At 35.9% G+C, this 23772-nt stretch overlaps 2 protein-coding genes across 2 annotated transcripts; one reads left to right on the forward strand and one right to left on the reverse strand.

The window, feature by feature from the left end:
- The first annotated feature begins 896 nt into the window (after nucleotides 1-896).
- Nucleotides 897-3897, forward strand: LOC110886260 (endochitinase EP3). Its single transcript, XM_022134038.2, has 2 exons — nucleotides 897-1439; nucleotides 3292-3897. Exons 1-2 carry the CDS (start codon nucleotides 1046-1048, stop codon nucleotides 3702-3704), a joined length of 807 nt encoding a protein of 268 aa, XP_021989730.1. The 5' UTR covers nucleotides 897-1045; the 3' UTR covers nucleotides 3705-3897.
- An 11443-nt stretch (nucleotides 3898-15340) lies between these two features.
- LOC110883086 (protein FAR1-RELATED SEQUENCE 5-like) lies at nucleotides 15341-18766 on the reverse strand. Its single transcript, XM_035978373.1, has 8 exons — nucleotides 18733-18766; nucleotides 17845-18017; nucleotides 17296-17777; nucleotides 16846-17104; nucleotides 16538-16745; nucleotides 16181-16431; nucleotides 15845-16089; nucleotides 15341-15539 (listed from the first exon to the last, which is right to left on the reverse strand). Exons 1-8 carry the CDS (start codon nucleotides 18764-18766, stop codon nucleotides 15341-15343), a joined length of 1851 nt encoding a protein of 616 aa, XP_035834266.1.
- Between the last annotated feature and the right edge of the window lie 5006 nt (nucleotides 18767-23772).

The raw sequence follows: 23772 nt of genomic DNA on the forward strand, positions 1-23772 counted from the left end.
GATGGAGTGTATCAAGGACTGTTTAGTGTCGGATCGGCTGGTTATGGACGAAACAGGCCCAGTGTTTTCTTGGGTCTGGGCCAGCCCAGTTCTGGGTGACAGTGAACAGGCCCAGCTTCAGCAACTAATTAACATTGTTTGCGGCGTGTGTTTGGGCCCAGGTAAGGATTATTGGACTTGGAAATATGAATCTAATGGCTCCTTCAATGTTGCCTCTGTTAAAAAAATTTTGGCAACATTTAATCGTGATGTTCCAGCAAGTCCGTTCAAGTGGAATAATTGGGTTCAGAAAAAGGTGGCGATTGTCGCGTGGAGGGCAGAGATGGACCGACTCCCGTCGAAATGTGCGTTGATTCGAAGGAACATTCCGGTCCAGGATGATCAATGTGTCTTTTGTGGCGAGTCTTCGGAATCAAGCGAACATATATTCTTATCCTGCCAGTTCTCTCAAACAGTATGGCAAATTATAGCTGATTGGTGTAAGATACCCCCTATTTTTGCTTTTGGAATTAGCGACTTACTGAGCCCCACCGGTGTCCCTGCTAGTTCGAGGAAGGAGTGGAAAGCGTTACATGCCATTGTGCTAGTGACCTTTTGGAGCCTGTGGAAGATGAGAAACGAATCGGTTCATAGACAGGGGGTCCCGAATGTTACAAGAATAGTGGATGAAATTAAATCTATGGCTTTCCTATGGGTGAAGAATCAATCGAAATTGGCGGCCTTATCATGGGAGAAGTGGTGTCGGTTTGATGTTGGTGACTAGTAATATGTGTATGTAGATTGTTATGTAATTTGTTGGTGTTTGAACATTTGTAAGTTTGGTGGGTAGCTTCTCGCTACATTTAATAATAATTTTTTGTCGGCCGTTCAAAAAAAAAATATTAATAAAAAGATAGTTTAAAAAAAAATATCTGGTTGGGTTAAAACATGTTTGGAACAAAATGGGTTACCTTGAATTTAGGCAAACTAAAGTGAGCCCACCGTTATTGATTTTTACACTATAAATACTCAACCACTATTTCGCAATCTATATACACAACCCACCATGAAAACATACGGAATTCTCATTGTTGCCGGATTAATTTTTGCTGGAATCCTCAACTCTGCTGCGCAGAACTGTGGCTGTACTCCAGACTTGTGCTGCAGCAAGGACGGTTATTGCGGCAATAGTGAGGCGTACTGTGGAGCCGGCTGCCAAGAAGGGCCGTGTTCCAGGTCTCCGACAAACAATGTTGATGTTGGTAGCATTGTGACGGATGCGTTTTTCAATGGGATCACGGAACAAGCACGCGGAGATTGTCAAGGGAGAGGATTTTATACACGCGCCACCTTTCTTCAAGCAATCGGATACTATCCCGAATTCGGTAGGGTTGGTTCCGAAGAAGATTCAAGGAGGGAGATAGCCGCTTTCTTTGCCCATGTTACCCATGAAACTGGATGTAAGATCATATATTCTTCTATTTACATTACATTAGTTATATAGCAGCAAATGTGGGCTAGTCCACTAGTAGAGGCTTATGTCTTTTAGATGTGAGGTTTCAGGTAGGTGTGTGCATGGGTCGGTTTTGGCTCAAAAATCATAACCATAACCGTGATGTCGGTTAATGGATAACCATAACCGCTCGGTTATGGCGGTTTTGATGAATCGGTTTTGATGGTTATAGCGGGTCGGTTATGGGTGGTTAACCATGAATTTAGGCCTACTGAAGAATAGCTCATTTTTTTAACATGGAATAAATTTTTATTACATATTTCTATATATTAATATACTAGCTTACAAACCCGTGTATTACACGGGTTGAACGACGAAAAAATGTAAATTAGAAACTTGTATATAATCTTTATTGATGAAATGACTTATTAGATAAATAGCAAAACAAAAGAACAGTTATATTTTCAGCTATTCAAAATAATTTTTTAAGTTTTAACACTAAAAAATAAAAAATAATGATCATAAAATTGTTAAGTATTTTTAAAAATAATTATAAGTTATGAGGTTATGCTAAATGAATTGTAATTAAATTCTACTATGTACATTAATGATATAATAAATACTTTGATATAAATATTATTTTTGATATATGGATCATGAGAGATATGAATATCATCATAGTATAGAAAATATTACATATTAAAATAAGATCATACTACAAAGCAAGAGTGACACGTGTATAAAAAGATTTTCATCTATTAGTACAGGAAGATTACACAATACTAAAAAATACACATAATTTATAATATTAATACAAGTATTCAAAAAAGTGATATGATATATTTTATAAATTCAAATAAACATTCATTATATGAAATAACCCAAAATACTAAAAGCGTTCAACAAAAAGCATCAAATATTAAAAAATACTGAAAAGTCCTAAATCCGACAAATATTTTACTACATGTCGGTTCGGTTCGTTTCGTTTATAGTGATCGAAACATTGATAGTCATAACCGACCCGCTACTTTCGATTTTACAAGAAAACAATTAACTGACCCACTGGTTTTTTGTTTGGTTCTGTTTTTTTGGCTCGATTTTATCGGTTAATTTGGTTATGGGTTGGTTAATTCGGTTTTTTACACATCCCTAGTTTCAGGTTCAAATTTGAGCATAAGAGATTTATTTAGAATTCTTTGGTGTAATTGAGTGGAAGCAGTGATTGTCATTCAAAAACAAAAATTATATATAGAAATCATGAATCTAAATAAGGTAAGATTTTAAAACAATACAATATGGGTCTTTTTAGTTTTTAACGGTAACTAGATATACAAGTAATGATCTATTCAACCGATTGTATATTTGTATATAAGAATTTTACATAAATAGTGAAAGAATTATAACATATAAAAATGATTTATGTTTTTAGTTTAAATTCAACAAATAAATTCGGTAAATTGTGTAAGAAGAGAGTTGTTTGTTGAGTTCTTAACGAGGCTCTTAATGGTTCAGACATCTTGCTACTTCATCATTTAATGGTTCAGACTGTTTGTTTCGCGAGCAGATGTCTGAATGATTCAGACATTTGCTTCTGAATGGTTAAGCATTATACCGAGTCTGAATGGTTAATCATTATACCGAGTCTGAATGGTTAAAACCTCTTATCTGAATTGGTCAGACATTTGTCTCTGAATGGTTAAAAATTATATTAGCTCTTAATGGTTCAGATCTCTTACTAATTCAGCACTTTCCCATTCAGAAGTTGTCAAACAGCCCCTTAAGATATATCTTCCAAAATACGGAGATTTAATAAAATGTTTTATTGGTTAACTTTAATATTTTTTTTTATGTGTAAGCAGTTTTTTGTCACATTGAAGAAGTAGATGGTTATTTACAAAATTATTGTGACACTAAGTATCCTCAATACCCGTGTACCCCTAACAAGGGTTACTATGGGAGAGGTCCTCTCCAACTGACATGGAATTACAACTATGGTCAAGCTGGTAACGCTCTCAAATTTGACGGGCTCAACAATCCAGAAATTGTGGCGACCGATCCACTCATCTCTTTTCGGGCCGCCTTATACTATTGGATGAACAATGTCCACTCGGTCATACTTTCTGGTAAAGGGTTTGGAGCTACTATTCAAGCAATCAATGGTGTCAAGGAATGTAATGGTGCCGATTCAAATAGTGTAAATTCTCGAGTCCAGTACTACACGCGATATTGTAGTCAACTTAGCATTGCACCGGGCGATAACCTTCAATGTTAGATGGGCATTGAGATCAAACTTTATATTCATATTTGTATACCATTGTTGTTCAAATTAATCATCTGTATTTGTATACTATAAATGCGAAATAGACAATGATCTATATGCATGTACCTCTATAGTATTATACATATCATGTGTGTTACACAATTAATATTAATAGAAATAAATCAAAAGTGCTGTGTTGTTACGAGTGCTCAAAGTTGATAACGATTTATATGTGTATATATATATAATAATGAAGGGGATGTTTCAAATGAAAACCACTTTTATTGTGAAAACTCGAAAACTAACTAAAAAAAGCCTAAAAACACACCAAATTTTTTTTTTGTCTATTTTTTTATAAAAATCGCAGGTTTTTATATATATAAAAAAACTTTTTTTCAAAAAAAAAATTGTATTACACATGTGTTATACTACACGTGTATGTGTACTACACATGTGTAGTATTATACATGTGCACTACAAATAATTTTTTTTTTTTTTTGAAAAATTTTTTTTATATACATAAACCTGCGAAAATTGGTATGCAAAAAAAAAAAATTGGTATGTTTTTTTGGCTTTTTTAATTAGTTTTCGAGTTTTCACAATAACTAGTGGTTTTCATTTGAACTTTTCCCTAATAATGAAAATGTTTATTTTTAACTTAATTCATGAATATTAACTATTCGATGCCAATTTTTTGATGGGTTTCAAATATTGTCCATTGTTACTGAGAGAGTGGTTTTTGTATTATAAAAATTGGTTGTGAGTGAGGGAGACATAAAAGGTAATGATAAAATTATAAAGAAATATTATTTAATTGAAAGAAGAGAGAAAATGAAGTTGTTTTTAGTGTAATTATATGGTATATTTGATAGACGGGATGTGAATACTCTAAGGTTGGGTAATTTTCGGTTTAAACCAACCAACAAGAAAACCAAACAAGGACGGAATCTAAACTTTCCCAAAATGAATATGGCACTCCGCTAATCGGTTTACAGTCTAGGATAATGCCGGTTTTCCTGTTAAACTTGTAGACCGGAGGAAAACTAGACCAAACTCTTCCCTGAAGTTGTTCACAAATGCAATGCATGTAGATTGTGATGTTGGGACCATGTTTGGTGTGTTAGACTTTTTTCTTAAATACAACCCCCCCCCCCCCCCCCCTCCTTTTATACCAGGGTGTTCAATATTTGACTGCAAGCTGATAAAACCAAAAATCAAATCGAATCAAAATCGCTTAAAACCATTTAAACTAGGGGTGGTAGATCCATTTACGCTTTAGATAAGTTAGACAAAAGAACTAAAAAATATGATGAATAATTGAACAAATCAATCGAATGTAAGTCGTCTAAATTATAATCAATGCATATAATTAAAACAGATTATTATTGTGAATGTATACTTTTTATAATAATACTTAATATAATAACTGCTGATAGAGAAAGGACAATGCTTCAGGCCCATATAGTCCGATCTTACACGTTTCAATAGGTTCTAGAAAATGGTACTAGTTTACAACCAAACGCATTTAAACTTGTTTTTTTTCTAAATCAGAGATTTGACGACGACTTGTGCTGAGTTGACTATAAAAGTATACCCAAGAAATAATCCAAACTTTTTTAATTTGGCGGATAATAATCCCAACTCAGTTATTTGCCGATAATAATCCGAACTGGTCCATTTTTGGCCGATAATAGTCCGCCGTTAAAAATAGCTTAACGGAGTTAAGTATTTTTTCGAATTACAAACCGATGTTTTAGGGATTTTGACCACAACGAGGATATAAGTCGATTTATGTAAAACTTACCTCGAAACGATGCTTTTAGTAGATTCTGACCTTTGCATCTATCACTATATCCTTTGCAACATTTATCTTAGCGTCTAAAAATTTCACACGACCTGTCAATATCCTACCAACAAATGGTCTACAAAAGGTTAAGGGTAACGGTGTAAGCAAACCAACCTCATGTTTAACTAAACAAAGCTGGAGCTTGGCTCGTTTCGTGTTATGTATCCAAAGATCAGCTTGTTTATCAAGTAATACACTCACATTAAATTAAATTAATAAAATGCTCATTCAGACTCACAAGCCTAGACGAGCTAGGTATATAAAATTCGAGCTCATACTCGTTAATTTAAACTTGAGCTCATTTAAGCTCAGTTTGATTCAAACTTTTATCGAGCGAAACTTGAGTAGTTCACGAGAGGCTCAGCTCGTTTACATCCCTAGTTCATAATAAAATAATATAAACTTGAATCAAATATATGTCAGACACTTACCAGTTACCTCTACGAGACCCTTAAAAATATATATTTTATCATGTTTAACTTCACATTTATTGTTTGGTGTGGAAGGGGATGGTTCAAATGAAAACCACTTTTATTGTGAAAACTCGAAAACTAACTAAAAAAAACCTAAAAAAACCTAAAAAACATACAAAAAAAATTTTTTTTTTAAATTTTTTTTAGAAAAATCGCTACTTTTTATATATGGAAAAAAAATTTCAAAAAAAAAAAAAAATTTTTTTTTGGTTGTACTGCACATGTGCACTAATACGGAAAGCCTAAACCACTTAACCCACCCCCCACCGACACCCCCCAAAAACCTAAACCCCCCACCCCCCCCCCCAAAAAAAAAACCTAAATTCACCCTCCCACCAAAAGCCTAACCCCCCCCCCAAAACCTAAACCCCCCCACCCCCCACCCTCCCGAAAACCTAAAACTAAACCCTAAACATAAACCCGAAAAAAACCTACCCCCCCCCACCCCCACCCCCCAAAAACCTAAACCCCCCTTCCCCCCACACCCAAAAACCTAATCCTAAACCTCTAAAAAAAACTAACCCTAAAAGCTAAACTAGAATCAAAAAACTAATTTTAAGCATGTAATGCACATTGTAGTACATGTTATATTGCACATGTGCACTACTATAATAATAGTATTGAAAACAAGACGACACCATAAATCTTTTTTTATGTCATAAAAAATATGCTCGAATATACTTGAATGAAAGATAAGAAAATTTGTGATCTTATGGTGCCATTTTTGTTTTAAAATGATAACGTATGGAGAAATGAGAAATGTTTGAAAAGTTATATATTTTTTGTTCCAATTTTACCCCTCCTTCATTAAAAGTCTTCCCTCCCTCCTTTTTAGTGGGTTTTAGTTAGTTTTCTAGTTTTCACAATAACTAGTGGTTTTCATTTGAACCTTCCCCTGTATAATATGGTAAATATCTATATATGACTAAATGAAACAAATGATATTTATGCGCTCACGTAACTCTGTAGCTTTGTTGATTTGATGCATAACATGACACTTAGGTGCTGTTTGTTTTTGCAGACATAAACTGTCTACAAGCTGATTTCATCTGTTTTCATGTCTGCAACTGAAGATGTGGTCTGAAGCTCTTCAAGCTGAAAATATAAGACTGTTTGTTTTTATAAATTGATATTGTCTGTACAAACTACATAACTTTGTTTTTTTTTTTTTTTTTGGATTTCAATAAAACAATTAATGATATAAATTATTTGTAATAACCAATCTGCAACCCAATTCCTAAATCATCGATCAAACTAAACCCTAAATCCCCAATTTTTCTATCAGAATGAGCGAAATTTGACACAATTGAAGGACACCCATCTAAAGTTATTCTACTAACAGTTGAATCAAATGAAAAAGGTGCTCAATTTGGGTAACAAATTGAACACATTACTGGCTTCTAAAGGAGCATATAATAATGAACAAGAAGATTGCATATAATAATGAAGAAGAAGATGATGACTGCATAGCTACTGTTAACCAATTCTTGAAACTAATTAATTCATAGAGGATAAAGATAACAAATTTAACAAGATTAACAAAATCCCCAAGTGGGTTTTGAACAATTTGATATGGGTATTGAGAAAGTTGGTGTCTTTTTATGGGAAATATGAAGACGTGTTTGTAGCCACAAAGATAGAAATTAGGAATTTAGAAGTTATATACCCTGATGCTCTTGGAATGTACGTAGAAAGAAAGAAAGACTCATATGCAGTGAAAGTGAGAGATGAATGCGTTAATAATCAACCAATCGGAAAGTGGTGGTGGATGTGTGTCCGGTGGTGGTGGTCATGTTTATCACGCCCGGGTTTGTATGATGATGATGACACGATGAGAATGATCGATAATGACGATGAGGGAGGAGGGCTTTTTTGTGGTGATGGTCCAGTTTTGAGGGAGGAGGGCTTTTTTGTGAAGATGGAGAGGAGAGTTTTTTTGTGAAGATGTTTGAAGAAAGGGTGGCATAGCTTTTTTTTTAAGCTGAAAAAAGCCATTTTCAGATCTGTTAAAAAAAAAACAAACAATCTTCAAGGGTAACGTCTGCGCGCCTGCAGACATCAGCTCCCTTGAAGATGTTTGAAAAAAAACAAACACCCCCTTATTCTAAAAGCAAATTAACATGAATTCATTTCAATATTAACCAGTGGAACTCCCCCGTGCTACGCGACGGGAATTCAATCCGTATCAGTTTATTCGTTATGGTCTTGACCCTCTTTATAGCAACTGAAAAAACGAAAAAAATAAGGTTGTGATATTCCCAAAACAATATCAACATATGTTTTACATCGATAGAAAACCATAAAATGAATATTGGTACTGATTTCGATAACTTTGATACTGGTATGGTGTTATTCGTCAAACCCCAAATCAAAAAGGAGTAAAAACACAAATCGAACAATGTACCTGTTATGGCGGTACGATTAATGCATGTATGTTATCAAATAAAAAGTTAAATCAAATAATAGATGGCATATTATTTTAAAAAAAAACCCTCTTTTCATCATGTTTCTTTTTAATATATAACTTTTAAATGTGTAATAAAATGTTTATCCATGCAGTTAATATCGGTGATATATCGGCTAGATCGGTCATATCGGTCCCTTAGTAAAATATCGGTACCGATATTATCGGCGATATTGATCGATATAACCGTTATATCACTGAATTATTGGTGTTAGAGTAGGGTTCCTGCGGAAAGTGTGTTTTTCCTAGAAAGTTTAGGAAGCAATTTGGTCCATCCGATTGGTGTGTTTCAGGGTTGAGATTAAATCAATGGCAATCTTGTAATATTAAACTATATTTGATAGATTGTTTTAAATGAGTAGGGGCAATTTCGTCAATCAGAGTGTTTTAAATCAATCAAAAATAACTGTCAGGATATCACATCTCCTTATTACACGCGAATTTCCCCCTCTCTCTCTTTCTCTCTCTAAAGCCACAACGAAAACCCCCTAAAATCATACCAAATATACCTAAAATCATGGATGAAAATAAGAGATTTTCCAAGTTCTATATACGTAAGATCAAGCGGTCATTGTGTTCCATGTTTTACTAAGCGATTAGGGTTCATTCGTGTTCTACATTGAAGTATTTCGTGTTTGCAGGGAAGAAATTCAAAAAACAGGGGACGTTAAACAAGATGGATGGAAGCAGACTTGAAGTCGCCGGAAGGAAAGTTGAAGTCGCCGGAAGTAGAGTTGAAGTCGCCGGAACCGTAGGTGTGTGTTTTGACTAACAACTGTATGTAGGATTACAGTGTATTGTCGATGACTGTGTTTTTATTGGTTGTATTTGGTAATGTGTTTTATGGTCTGTTTATGTAGGTTTTATATAGTAGTAATGAGTACTCTAGTAGTAATTTGGGTTTGTGGATGTTTTATAGAGAAGTAATTTGGGTGTGTCGATTGTGTTTTAAAAACTTTTTTTGTTAATGGGTTTTCCCACAAATGTGTTTTATGGTCAGGTTATGGAGGTTATATATATTAGAAATTTGGGGTTGTGGATTGTGTTTTAAAAACTTTGTTTGTTAAGGGGTTTTCCCTCAAATGTGTTTTATGTGGCAAATGTGTTTTAAGATCAGTTTATCTAGGTTTTATAGATGCGCAAGTTGGGTTTGGTGACTGTGTTTTAAAAACTTTGATTGCTACTGGGTTTCTCATGAATGTGATTTACTATGTTTCATGAACTGGTACCTGTGTGTTTTACAATTATGCTTGATGTGTTAACTTTGGATATATCTAATGAACTGTGATTTATAAGGGGAAATATGGGATTGGAATTGTGTTTTATAAAGCATAAACAACTGTTTTTCAGTAAAACGGAGAAAGAGTGAGAGAATAAAAGGAAAATGGCTTTCAAAAAAACCCGGAAACAAACCTGACAAACCAATTATGCTGGATGAATCAGACACAGAAGAAGCATCACCTTTACAAGGTGCGATTAGTTGTGGCGGAAAGTGTGGGGGGTTACTTGTATAGTTAGCTGTCTGACCAGTTGTGTTTTTTTGTTACTAACAGTTGAACCTGTTAACAAAACTACAAAAACGGTAGACAACAAAGTAGACTGCGCACAACAACCGCCTACTGGCACCCTTCTGTCTGACATTGCAAATCTGTTTCCGAACGTGATGGATAAAAATGTCGATTTACAGTCGGAACCCTCGAAAATCGTGAAATGCCCATATGTAAGTTAGATGAAAAAACGACAAACCATATGTTTGTTGTGGTAAAACACAATGCATAATACTAACATCAACTTTTATGAGTTTCTTTCAGCCGACGCGAGCAAGAAGTGTAGCGAAACCGGTAAGAAGTGGAAGGACAAAAAGACTGGAATCCAACCGAAACAAAAAAAGGCTGTGGTTATACCAACAGTCAATAAGCCTAAAGAAGTAGCCCACGGTAAATTGAAATTATGAACTAATTTTAATTACTAAAAAGTCTGACTTGCTGATCGGCTTCATGTGTTGGTGTTTTGTCAGGTACCACGATAGAAGATTCAGATGATGATTTTGACAACCCACCTTGGAAAAAAACGAGGTCGGGTGCTATCCCACAAGTTGTTGAAAAACCACAAAGACCCACAGTTGCTAGGTCAAGCAAAGACTCCCAAACACGCAAGATGTCAACAACGGTCAAAAATTACATACCACTTTCAGATGGGAAACTAATCTTGCGATTAGCTCTTAAGCACATGAGGGAGTTGATGGAATCTTTGAACGAAAATCAACGGGGAGCTGTCAGAAACATAGGTTTCGGGGCAATACTTGGGTTTAAAATGGGTCTGATTCCCTCAACTCTGGGTTGGTGGTTGGTAAATAACTACGACACTAAAACACGGGTCTTGAATTGCGGTAGCCACCACATTCAAATAACAGAGGAATTGGTGAACGATGTGTTCGGCGTACCAAGAGGGAATGAAGAAATAAAGGAGGTTGAGAGAGCAAGGGCAGATTTCCACGAGGTTGTGGCGGAATAGAAAGGACAGTTCGAAACCGCTCCTACACGTTTGACGCCTGTTCAATTCAAAACATACATGCAGGGCCAAAAAGCGAGCGGGAGAATCTTTGTGTTAAACATTTTGTTGTTCTACAACACACTTCTAGGAGAGACAACTACGAATTCATCAATTAATATGAAGTTTCTACCAGCCTTGCATCGAGGGAAGGATATCAGAAGTTTTAACTGGTGTGAGTACATGATCAGGTGTCTGGATCGAACGGTGGAAACATGGACACCAAAGGAACCCTTTCTTGGACCAATGCCTTTGCTAGTGGTATGTTCTGAATGCATTTATAATTTTCTAATCGCACACTATTACTGTGCATTAAAACACATCTGTTTGATGGTAAAACACATTAAGATACTTTCAACTTGCAAAGTTTTTGTTCAGCTCCAATATAATCACAACATGTTGTAAAAAACACAATGTGACGTAATGTGGCATAGGAAATACCATCAACACACATTCAAGATGTTGTTAAATAGCATTAGGACTGTTAAAACACAATCTGCTGTATATAAAACCCTTAAAACACATCTGACATCAGTTTGTTCTTCATATTTACAGGCAGCGTTGATTCGTGACCAAAAGAAATACGAGGAAGATGAGCCAAGATCAACTCACCTCATCGAAGATATCACTGAGGACGATATCGACAGAGTCAGCATAAAGTTGGACTCGGTCAGGTTTGATCAAATGTTAGTGGAGGCATATGACTTGCATCCGGAACAAAGCTATCCGTTTGCAAAAAATTCTGATGAAGATGTTCAATCAAAAGAAGTGAAAGCATATAAGAAAGATGTATCCAAGAATGTAAAACACATTAGCAAATCTGGTCCGGTTAAAAACAAAAAGTCTGTTGTGAAGCAGGCCGGTAAAACGCATGGTAAAACCTACCGTCTTAGAGGTACAGAAAAAAAATCAAATTGAAAAAGAACGGGCGAAAACCGATCAGGTTGGGGAGAAGAAATCTGATGTTGAAGGTGGCCCGGAAACTGCGCCTGTTGTCGAAGAAATTCCCGTTAATGCGGGTCCAAATACAGAGTTTGAAAAATGCATGAACGTAGATGTTGGCCCAGAAACAGTTCCTATTATGGATACATCCGATATAGAGAAATACTGCATTGAAACCGGCGAGTGGGGGCAAACACAACAAAGTCAGCTGGGGATTAAGTCACCTATGGTATCTAAATATGGATCGACACCACAAGCGACCCAAAGCGACGAGGTACTCTTATAGTTTTTCAATTTATTCTATTAAACACAAATATAATGTATAAGTGAAAATATTTAAATACAAATTAGAATTACTTAAAACACATTGCAGACAACACATTTTTTTGAAATGTGGCACATGCAACACCTTATAACACATTGCAGACAACACATTTTCAGCATGCAAAAAAAAAAAACCAATTCTGATTGGTAAAACACAATCAGCTTGCAAAAAAAAAAACAATTCTGATTGGTAAAACACATTTTCAGACTGGTAAAACACATTTTAGATTGGGAAATAACACAATGATAATGTGTAAAGTGTGGTTGATGTAAATCAGGTGCATGTGGGAATGTGGAAGTGTTCTTCAATCAATTTGACGACTGTGTGAAATGGATAAACGACACTTTTACGGAAGGTTTCCAATTGTACCCCGAAAGTAAGAAAATAAAAGAGAAACACACATTGTGGACTGAGAAGCTGAAAAAGGTTGCATCCACATGTACGACAACTGGACAACCACAAACTCCTACGGATAAAACACCAGAAAAAGAGGCAAATAAGGAGAATGCGGATATGTCACAGTTGTCGCAGTGGGCACCTTCATTGGTAGAAGAGATATGTAAGACGGCTGACAAAACAACCACACCGACAACTCAGCTTGCAGTAGTGGAGCAGCCCGCACTCGTCGTCACACCGATCTCCCAAAAAACACAGGAGGAATATGAATATTCGATTAGACGTGGGCAGCTTATACGCGAGTTGGACCTTGGAAAGTGGGAAGTAAGACCGCAAAGACAAACAGAGTTGACCGATGCTCTAAGGTCTCCATACGTGAAGCGGGCAGTAGAGATTAGGGCAAAGCTTGAAAACGCTGAGGTCTCAGTCAGGTCATACATGTTTTCAGCCTGGGGTTCAATGTGGTATGTTATAAAAATGCCATTCATAATACGAATTTTTCTACAAAATATGTTAAGACACAATGTTTGAAAGTGATTCGTCTGAAATTATTATAACACATTGTTTGAAACTTGTTTGTATACATTAGGGATGTTGTGTTTAGAACTAAGAGAGGAGTGCCGGTTATGAGATCTCCGCTCGAATCATTAATGCCGGGAATGGAATTGCACATATTGGTAATAAGCGCATGGGCGGATTTGTTGAATTATGAAGAAAAATTCAAGCAAAAGGGGAGCATCGCACGCCTGTTCTGTTCAATAAATATGTTGGTAAGGCTGATCATAATGACCTTGTAATATAAGTTTACTACTTTTGAAATATTGTTTAACACAATCAATTTAAAATGCAGAATGAAGACGACTACAAAAAAAGTGTAAAATCAAGGTCAAAATCATTCGCAGAAAACACTGAACCGGTCTTAATTTCTGCTGATGTGAAAAAGATACCTGACAAGTCGCTCATCTTTGTTCCAGTCTTACACGACGATCATTTCTATTGCGTATGTTTTAATTTAAGGGACATGAAGGTAGAGGTTTTGGACAACAGCGCTAAGGATATGTCGATGCAAGCCAAATACAACAAACGGCTGGAAAAATTGGTACGCCCCTCTATATATAAACTACAAGCGTCCTTTGTTATACAAATGCATGCCAATTGATTACATATTTGTTAAAACACAATTAACAACCTGCAAAAAGTTTTGAGATAGTACATAAAGTTATATATGTATAAAGTTTGATGTTAAAACACAATTGAAACTGAATGATACGTTATCAGCACTATTAATACTTTAAAACACAGGGTAATGTGACACAACATAATAACAAATATTATTAACTTAAAACACACTTCAGCAGAATTTTAAATTTTGATGTTAAAACACAATTGACACTGAAAAGATAAGTTATCAGCACTATTAATACTTTAAAACACAGTGTAATATGCCACTACATAATAACAATAGTATGAACTTAAAACACACTTCATCAGAATTTTAAATTATTCCCTTTGTTAATAACGGGTATACGTAAACAAACCTATGGCACAATCTGTGCATTTACATGAATTTAGTTTTAAAACACATCTCTGATTAAATTGTTTATCATGCAGCGTGATGCTTTATCAGTGTATTTGGAAAAAAAAATTGGGCATCCAGCGGGCGGGGCGATCGGTAAAGTTGATACGGTACGATTGGAGATGCCATGGCGTATAAAACATAATGTAATCGATTGTGGCGTTTTCCTTATGCGCCATATGGAAACATACAAGGGCGTAGCTGGAAAAGGTTGGGAATGCGGATTCTCAAACGAGTGCACTGATGCGGGTGAGATTACATACAAGCAGCGCAAAGAAATTGATGATCTCAGGCATAAGTACATTACGAAGATGCTCCTAAGTGACGCAAACGAATAAAAAGGTTTTGTTGAAGCTGAAGTTGCTAAATATAAAAAGTTGTCGGTCGATGAAAAAAAGAGGCTAGAAGCAAAAGCCTTCGACGCAATCAATGAAAGACTGGAGAAGTAATTAAAATGGGATGTTTTCAACTTAAAACATTTCGTTGGCGGTGGTTTGTTGAAGTAATATGTGATGTTTTACAAAAACAGTTTTAACATTTTGTTGGTGGTGTTATCTTTTGGAATTTTATATATTAGAATATGTTCAGTGTGTTCAGTGTTATTTTTTTGTTTCCTGTCGATAAAAATGTCAACTATAATAGTTTGAAACTCTTTGACATTGTGAATTTATGTCGATAATGTTACTTTGTTTGGATCTACATAAGACATACAGTTTGTATTAATGTATGAACTCTTAAAACACAGCCTATATACATTATGAAAATATTGTGATCTGGAAACCAGCCTATCTGTTTCATCAAGTAACTGTATAATTTAAACAAAGTTAAAACACATTTTAATAGCTTTACAAATTAAACTGTATACCAAAACCACGAACAAATCAAGCATCATATAAAACACCAGAGGCTATTTAAAAAACAAAGTTAACACTAAAACACAAAGCAACAAGAACATAAATGTCCAACCCAACAAGTCTTAAAATCAACCAAAAAAAATCCAAAACAAACACACGAGAAGAATAAAACAGAAAAATGAATAGTTCAGCAAAAGACTTAAAATTTTAATAAAAAGGATCCTACTCTGCCATGTCTTCATCATCCATATCTGCATCATTCCCAGATGTGTAAAACACATCATCAGCATCGTTTGATCCAGGACCATTACCTTCAACAACTGTATCAGCGTCTCCTTCAGCAATTGTAGCATCATTACCTTCAGCATTCTGCGAAGCACCTGCCTCAGGCACAGCCACGGTGTATTTCCAACACGTTACTCTGTTATGACCATATTTTTTACATAATGAACATTGACGACGTTTACTTCCAGACTGACTTATGGCTCGCTCCTTTTGAGATTTAAGGCGTTTATGAGAACCACAACCCTTGAACCTGTACCAACTGGAACATGGATAGTGGTCGTGCTCTCTGGAGCAACTCCCAGCAGTTCAGCAAATCGATTATGTCGTGTCTTGGGAGGTGCATTTATCTGAGCTTCATCAGCGACTGACATAAACTGCTTGATATGATCACGAAAATTACACAACTGATCAAATTTTGAAATCAACTTGTTCACAACATACTCAGTTGCGTGACTAATCTCATGAACACAACGGTTAACCTCCTCACTACGATCTGGATCTCCACCATCCGTAAGAATTGACCCAGGGGAACTATTTGGAACAGCTTCACGCGTCCAATGCCTCAATATATATTGTTTCGGAAACTCCCTTACACCAAGAATCCGTAACACACAAAAAATGTGTCTGCACAACAATCCAAACTGCTCAAACCACTTAACAGTAACATCCTCTTCGCGTATCATAACCTGTAACATTGAATATCCATAAAACACAGTTCATATAAAAGATGGATAATTAAAAAAAATAATGTATACATAACCTAAAACACAATATCACCTCGAAGAACGGAGAACATGGCTGATCGAGATCCTTTATAAAAAACTTAATGAAATCACCGACGTGATCTAATCTGACACTAGTACAACGATGAATAGCATGTTGAATCTCGAGTTGAACATCAAAAAATATAGTTCTGGTATATATCTGAATTGCTTGCTTCTCGAGAACAAAATCACTCCACTCTTCAGGGTTGGTGTATCTAGTGTCATGAACGTTTTTTCGATGCTCGAGTCTTTGCGCTTCAATAGCTGTGTCGAAGTGGCTAAGAAATTCAACCAACGTGCACTTTGGATTGCTAATCTTGCCAAAAAAAGTAATTCTCGCTTTCGGACCTAGATGATGTCCGCATAAGACCAGACATTTCTTCGTCGCGATAGTAAGCTGGAATCCATGATTCACGTAGCCCGTATATATACGTGAGCCATTCATGGTCGGTTAAACCGAAATCATTTAAAATATCTGCCCATTCAGTCTCAAACGCTTCAGGCAATAGAGAATCAGTCCAAACAACTGCAGACAATCTTTTCCTGAAATATGTATTTGCACACAGGGCAGCACCGACCTAAAGGAATATTTTAGCATGTATGTTAAAAAACAAAAATTAAAACACAGTAAAAAATACACATGTAAAAAAAGAAAACCCTGTCATAGAAATAACAGACCTTTGTAGTGAGTTTATCCATGATGTGCCACATACATAATCGATGCCTTGACTCAGGCCAAACATCCGCTATAGCCCTTTTCATCGCAGGGTCTTGGTTAGTAACGATTACGGGAGGCGCGTACCCATATGCGTTCTTGATCGCCTTAAGTAACCAGCTATACCTCTCTGCCGTTTCAGAACCGAGAATTGCAGCACCAAGTGTGACGTTCCTATTGTGATTATCAATCCCAGTGAAAGGGACAAACATCATGTTATACCTGCAAACAAACAATCAGTGATGACAAAAGATGATAATGTATTTATAACACAGTAGGGTTTAAAACACAATGAATATATAAAAAATTAATCTCGTCGATACTTGTTCCGCTTGTAGGTAGCATCAAATGATATAACGTCTCCAAACATATAATAATTCCTCTTCATATCCTCGTCGGCCTAAAAAATGCACTTCAACACACCTTCGTCTGTCGTTTCATATTCGCAAGAGAAGTTCGGTAAAAACTCCTTTTTCCTCATTAGTCGCTTGACAAACATTTCAGCATCAAACTCTCCGATAAACAGATTTAATTCTTTCTTGAAGTTTTTGAAATCGACTTTGGTCGCACCGACTTTGTCGAACCCACCATACACTTCCTTCATAATGTTAAATGCACGAGCAGGACCAATGTTGAGATTTGACATCTTGTTTATCATCTCTTCGTGCGCACGATTAATACCCAGGTTTTCCTTGAGAAGATGTAAATCTTCTTCGTGCACAAAATCATGGTTGTGCGCCTCTGTGAAATGATACAGCAAATACTTCTTGGCATCAGTAAGCTTTATTCTGATCGCAGCTTGGCATCCGGTCCTTTTGGATGGTACCCTACGTACCCACCTATCAGACGGTTGTTCGGCTAAAGTATCGACCGGTCGAAACTCTTTTTGACCCTCCTTTGAACAAAAAAAAATACTTGTTTATAACAATACCACGGTTCTCGTGCTGTGTGCCCTTCCTAACAGTCCAACCTCCAGCTTCTGCATAAGCTTTGTAAAAGTTATACGCAACATCAACTGTGTCAAATAACATGCCCTCTGCCGGCGTCAACGAAGAGGGTGAATCTGGAATATATCTCTTTGTTCCCGAGTTTGGAGAAACTTGTTCAACACCACGTAATTGGTAATTGGGTGCATCTACAAAACATTGACTTCAACCTCAGTATCTGTTAAAACACATTACTTTTAAAACACGTTATTTAAGGAAACTATAAAAAAAATTGACTTTAACCTCAATAACTGTTAAAACACATTACATATGTCAGGCTGATGGTTCCTCAGAAAGAGTTAAAACACAATACCAAGAACAAGCTGATGGTTTGGCATATATAAAACACCAAAACAAAAAAATCTAACCTGAATGCTAAGAAACTAATAACCATGGGAAAAAACAACATAATGCAAGTTAAAACACATCATTCAATGAAACTATAAAAAACATTGACTTCAACCTCAATATCTGTTAAAACACATTAATTTTAAAACACATCATTCAAAGGAAACTTTAAAAAAAAAAATTGACTTCAACCTCAATAACTGTTAAGACACATTAGATATATCAGTTTGATGGTTCCTCAGGAAGAGTTAAAACACAACACCAAGAACAAGCTGATGGTTTGGCATATATAAATGACAAATATGGAATTAAAAACACACCATGATATATCTTAAAAAACAAAAATTGATCTTCAGATTACAAAACATGAGTCACCTTATAGAATCAATTAACATAAAAACCTCAACCTCTCTGGCTGTTAAAACACAGCACCAAGAAAAATCTGACGGTTTTGCAGATAAATGATAATAAACAACACAAAATACTACAAAGGTAAAGAAAAAAACCTGAAATTACCATCTCCACCATCAGCAAGTGTGTTTGAAGCCATGATTTTTCACTCTGAAAAATTATTGAATATGAATGATGCTGGTGAAGAATAAAAGGATCAAATCTGAAAAATTATTGAATATGAATGATGCTGGTGAAGAATAAAAGGATCGAAAATATATATGTGTTTCGAGTTCGTGATATTTGGAAGAGATTTGGATTCAAAAACAACCATAATCCCTAAAATCATGCACATAATCGGTTACATACAAGATCATGCAAATATTAGTTACTGCAGATAATTACCAAATATAAAATTAAAATGTGAAATTACTTGTTTGTCCTTCTAGTTAAAATACATCCATGACACATGTCCAATTATTATTGCTTCCTAGACTTTCTAGGAAAAATAGACTTTCTACACAACTCCTACTCATTGGTGTTAAATTGCTATATATATAAATTCGGCATTACATTAAAATTACCGATATCTCACCGAGATAACCTATATTTCAAATATCGGACCTTAACCGATATCCGGTATTTTACCGCGTTAACTGCATAGCATTGTAGGTAATATTAATTAAGTATGTGAATAAAATATATATTAATAAGTTTTGCTAAAAAAATATTGACATAAAATGAAGTTGAAATATATTACGTAAGATCAATGGAAAATCAAACACCCTGCAATCAAATTGGTTTTGCGAATTTAGCCATCTTTATTTCAATCTTTTTAGAATATAATGATCCAATTGATAGAAAAAATCAAGAGCAAATACTATTCATGAGCTCTTTCCATTTATATGTATATAATATAATATATATATATATATATATAACACTTAGGGGTTGTTTGACAACATTTGAATAGTTAAGTGCTGAACCAGTAAGTGCTCTGAACCATTAAGTGCTGAACCAGTAAGAGCTCTGAACCATTAAGAGCCTATATAAAGCTTAACCGTTCAGAGGCAAATGTCTGACCAATTCAGATTATAGGTCTTAACCATTCAGACTCTGTATAAATCTTAACCATTCAGATGCAAATGTCTGAACCATTCAGACATCTGCTCGTGAAACAAACAGTCTGAACCATTAAGTGCTAAACCAGTAAGAGGTCTGAACCATTAAGAGCCTCATTAAGAAGTAAACAAACAGCCTCTTATTCTGGATGGGGAATGTTCATTTGAGAAGAAAATTTAATTGAGAAGAAAAAGAACAAAGGGTAATTTTGTAAAACATTAAATTGTTTTTTCACTTATCTCATTTATTATCATTTTTGACTAATTAATTATTCATAAAGACTATTATCCTCCACAGTAACTTTTTTTTGCCTACACACATAACATGTTATCCTACATATTTCGAAATTCATCCTACACGTTGAAATTTATCCTACACAACTCGTAATTTATCCTACACTTTAAATTATTTTATTTTATTTTTTGAAAAAATATATATTTTGAAGATAAGTTACAAAAAAATTAATGTAGTTAGCTATTAAAGAGGAAAACTACAAATTAATGACCTATGTAGATTTACCAATGTACCTTATAGTAACATTAAATACTTATATTAAATGAAGTAAAATAAAGCATTCTTATTGGTTGAAATTTCTTCTTTTTTCTTCTTACAAAAAATTTCTTCTCATTTGAACTTTCCACTGTTCTGGATATTGTCTTTCGACCACCAAATACCTACTAGAAAAAGACGCACCAAGGTTTTGTGGTTTAACGTGTGACAACTGCCAAATTTGCATGTATCCGTACAATTAATTAGACAATAATTAATGATTAATGACTGTGCCGATTTACAAGTTATGACTTGAATTGCTTTCTGATTATTACCATATACCTACATGTGCATCATATATTGCTTAAGGTCATGTCATTATTGCATGAGAACTTTATTGACTCAAGAGATGCACGAAACACAGTAAGCACAGTTATCCGGCAAATCAGAGAAATGCTGACGGAGTTCAGTACATAGACAGACTAGGTATTGAGACACAGAATGAGCCAGAAACCAAGTCTTACACTAGTATAGTGTGTAGGAAAGTAAGGATCATAAAACTGCCTTCCTATAGATAGTTTAAGTGCCGGAAAGTGCCTAAAACTCACATAAATTGCAGAATCCTAAAAAATTCAGCAAAATACAGCATTTAAACAATCTAATATCATGCAGAAATATGATTAAATGGTCCTGAATACTTTCCTAAGTGTCGATAATTAAACCTGCCACAAAAGGTGCTTCATACTTAGTGAAACGGCGCAATTCAGCACTTTAACGAACCGTAACGAACCGAACAACCGGACAATAACCGGGACATCAAAATTTTACTAGAAGTAATGTTTTATGATATTAAGCTAGTATTGGTGGTAGAACACCTTAAAAATCATAAAAACACCTAAACACACTTAAACATACTTAAACCTTCTAGTTTGCACTTTAAACCCCCAACTTCCAAAATTTTACACTTTACCCCCCCCCCACATCAAAATCCGGCCCGAGTGGCCCCCACATGGGATTTTATGTGTATATTTTATAAGATTATGTTGGGGAATATACCAACAAATGTCACGGCCCCCGGCTCGGTGTGACCCGGTTCAGGAGCCGCGGGACAGAAACCCGTGGTATTTATTATTGGAGTTGACAACGGAAGTTTAACAGGAGCTTTCAAAACTTGAAAATGCCCAATTTATTTTATTTCATAATTTGGTACAACCCCGAAATTTACAATAGAGGAATTTCACGAGGAAATTTCCTGTTTTACAAAACATGTTTATTTATTTAACTGAGCCACTACTTCAAGCTTGTGAGTGCTCCGTAGCACTTTTCTTTGATTCACAGTAAGTCACCTGAAACATGTTTTAAACAGATTTTATCAGCGGGGAAATACTGGCGAGTCACTCAATTTTGATAAAACGACACATAGCTATAAATTACAGCATAATAGCGATTACAATGGCTTTTATCTTATTTTTATCTGGCGCCGTGTCATACCCTGGTGACGATGGTCATACCACTATTGGGTCCTTTCACCCAAGTAGCGATGATTATCACTGTTAGGTTTATGAGCCTAACCGTCAGAAATTAGTAATGTGCACAATACCCCACTTGCCAGTGATTCAAGATAACCACGACTTAATCCCTGTAACTATAACTTTGAAAATAATTGGAGTATTGTAAAACACTTTTAATAAAAAGAGAATGACTCACATTGCAGAGTTAATTGGGCAGAGTTTAGCCTACTGATTTAGCCTTGTAACCTAGTTTAAATAACAATGCACACGAAACTAGGTAAGTAACTTAATACAACATTTATGATAAGCTCACGAGATTAAAACCCTCACGACGAATGACAAAGTATAGCCCTAATTTGGGCAGCACTTAAACATCCATCAGATTGGTTTCAATCGATCGGACATTGTATCGTAGAAGTGATCGAGTTAATACCCTGTAATCGTAGCAGCGTTTCCCTACTTAAAACTTCGAATTTGAGCAGTATACTTCGTGTTTGAATGAAATTTTCGAGCACAGGTGAATATCCCATGCACAGGCTAGTTATAGCAGAAAAATGAGTTTTACGCGGCCCGCATAAACCTTAACAAGAGCTTACGCGGCCCGCGAGGGCCCCTGGTCTACGTGTAGGGCTAGCGTGTCATCGGTAGGTCCGCCACGTGTGCGACACGTGGCCCGGAACACTTATACGGTCAACTTTATGTTAACGCGGCCCGCGTAAGCCTAACCTTACTCTTACGCGGCCCGCGTGAAACCCAGAAATCTTGTTTTCTTGGTTTTTCATGTACATTGGGGTTTTAGGGGTCCGGGTTTTTACTTATGAGTCGTTTTGGGACATTTTTGCAGGTCCTTACATCCTCCCCACCTTATTTAAAATCTCGTCCTCGAGATTTACTGAAATAAGTGAGGATACTTTCGCTTCATTTCCGATTCCAGCTCCCAGGTATACTCAGGTCCTCTTTTTGAATCCCACTTGACCTTGACCAGTACTAGTCTTTTGTGCTTGAGAAACTTAACCTTTTTGTCTTCTATTTGGAGTGGTTTCTCAACAAATTTTAGCTTTTCATTTACCTCTATATCCGGAAGAGCTACTACCAGGGACTCGTCAGATAAACATTTCTTGAGGTTAGATATATGAAATACGTCATGTACTCCGGCTAATTCTTCTGGTAGTTGTAAGCGATATGCAACTGGTCCTATTCTTTGAGTTACTGGGAATGGTCCTATGTACCTTGGACTTAGCTTTCCTTTCTTACAAAAGCGGACTACCGCTTTCCAAGGAGAAACTTTTAGGAGTACCCTGTCTCCCACTTGAAATTCTAGTGGCTTGCATCGATTGTCGGCATAAATTTTCTGGCGATCTCGAGCCGTTTTCAGTCTTTTCTTGATTTGAGTGATCTTGTCGGTGGTTTCTTGCACTATTTTAGGGCCTGATAATTGACTTTCTCCTATTTCTGCCCAGCAAACTGGAGTTCTACACTTACGTCCGTATAGTGCTTCGAACGGGGCAGCTTCGATGCTTGAATGATAACTATTGTTATAGGAGAATTCAATTAAGGGTAGGTGGTTATCCCAGTTTCCACCGAAATCTATTACATATGCTCTAAGCATGTCTTCCTGGGTTTGGATCGTCCTTTCACTTTGCCCGTCTGTTTGGGGATGATATGCCGAGCTTAAGTTCAGCCTAGTCCCCATGGCTTCTTGGAAACTTGTCCAGAAATGTGAAGTGAAACGACTATCTCTATCCGATACTATGGAGAGTGGAACTCCATGTAAGGATACTACTTCGTCTACGTATAGCTTAGCTAATCTCTCCATATTAAAGGTTTCCTTCATGGGTAGAAAATGAGCTGATTTGGTTAATCGATCCACAATTACCCAAATCGCGTCATTACCTTTCCTAGTTTTGGGCAACTTAGTAACGAAATCCATAGTTATTAGTTCCTATTTCCAAACAGGCATTTCTAACTGTTGGAGTAACCCTGAAGGTTTCTGGTGTTCTGCTTTAACTTGCGAACAGGTCAGACACTTAGATACATATCTAGC

Source organism: Helianthus annuus, chromosome 10 (genome assembly GCF_002127325.2).
Source record: "Helianthus annuus cultivar XRQ/B chromosome 10, HanXRQr2.0-SUNRISE, whole genome shotgun sequence".
NCBI lineage: Eukaryota > Viridiplantae > Streptophyta > Magnoliopsida > Asterales > Asteraceae > Helianthus > Helianthus annuus.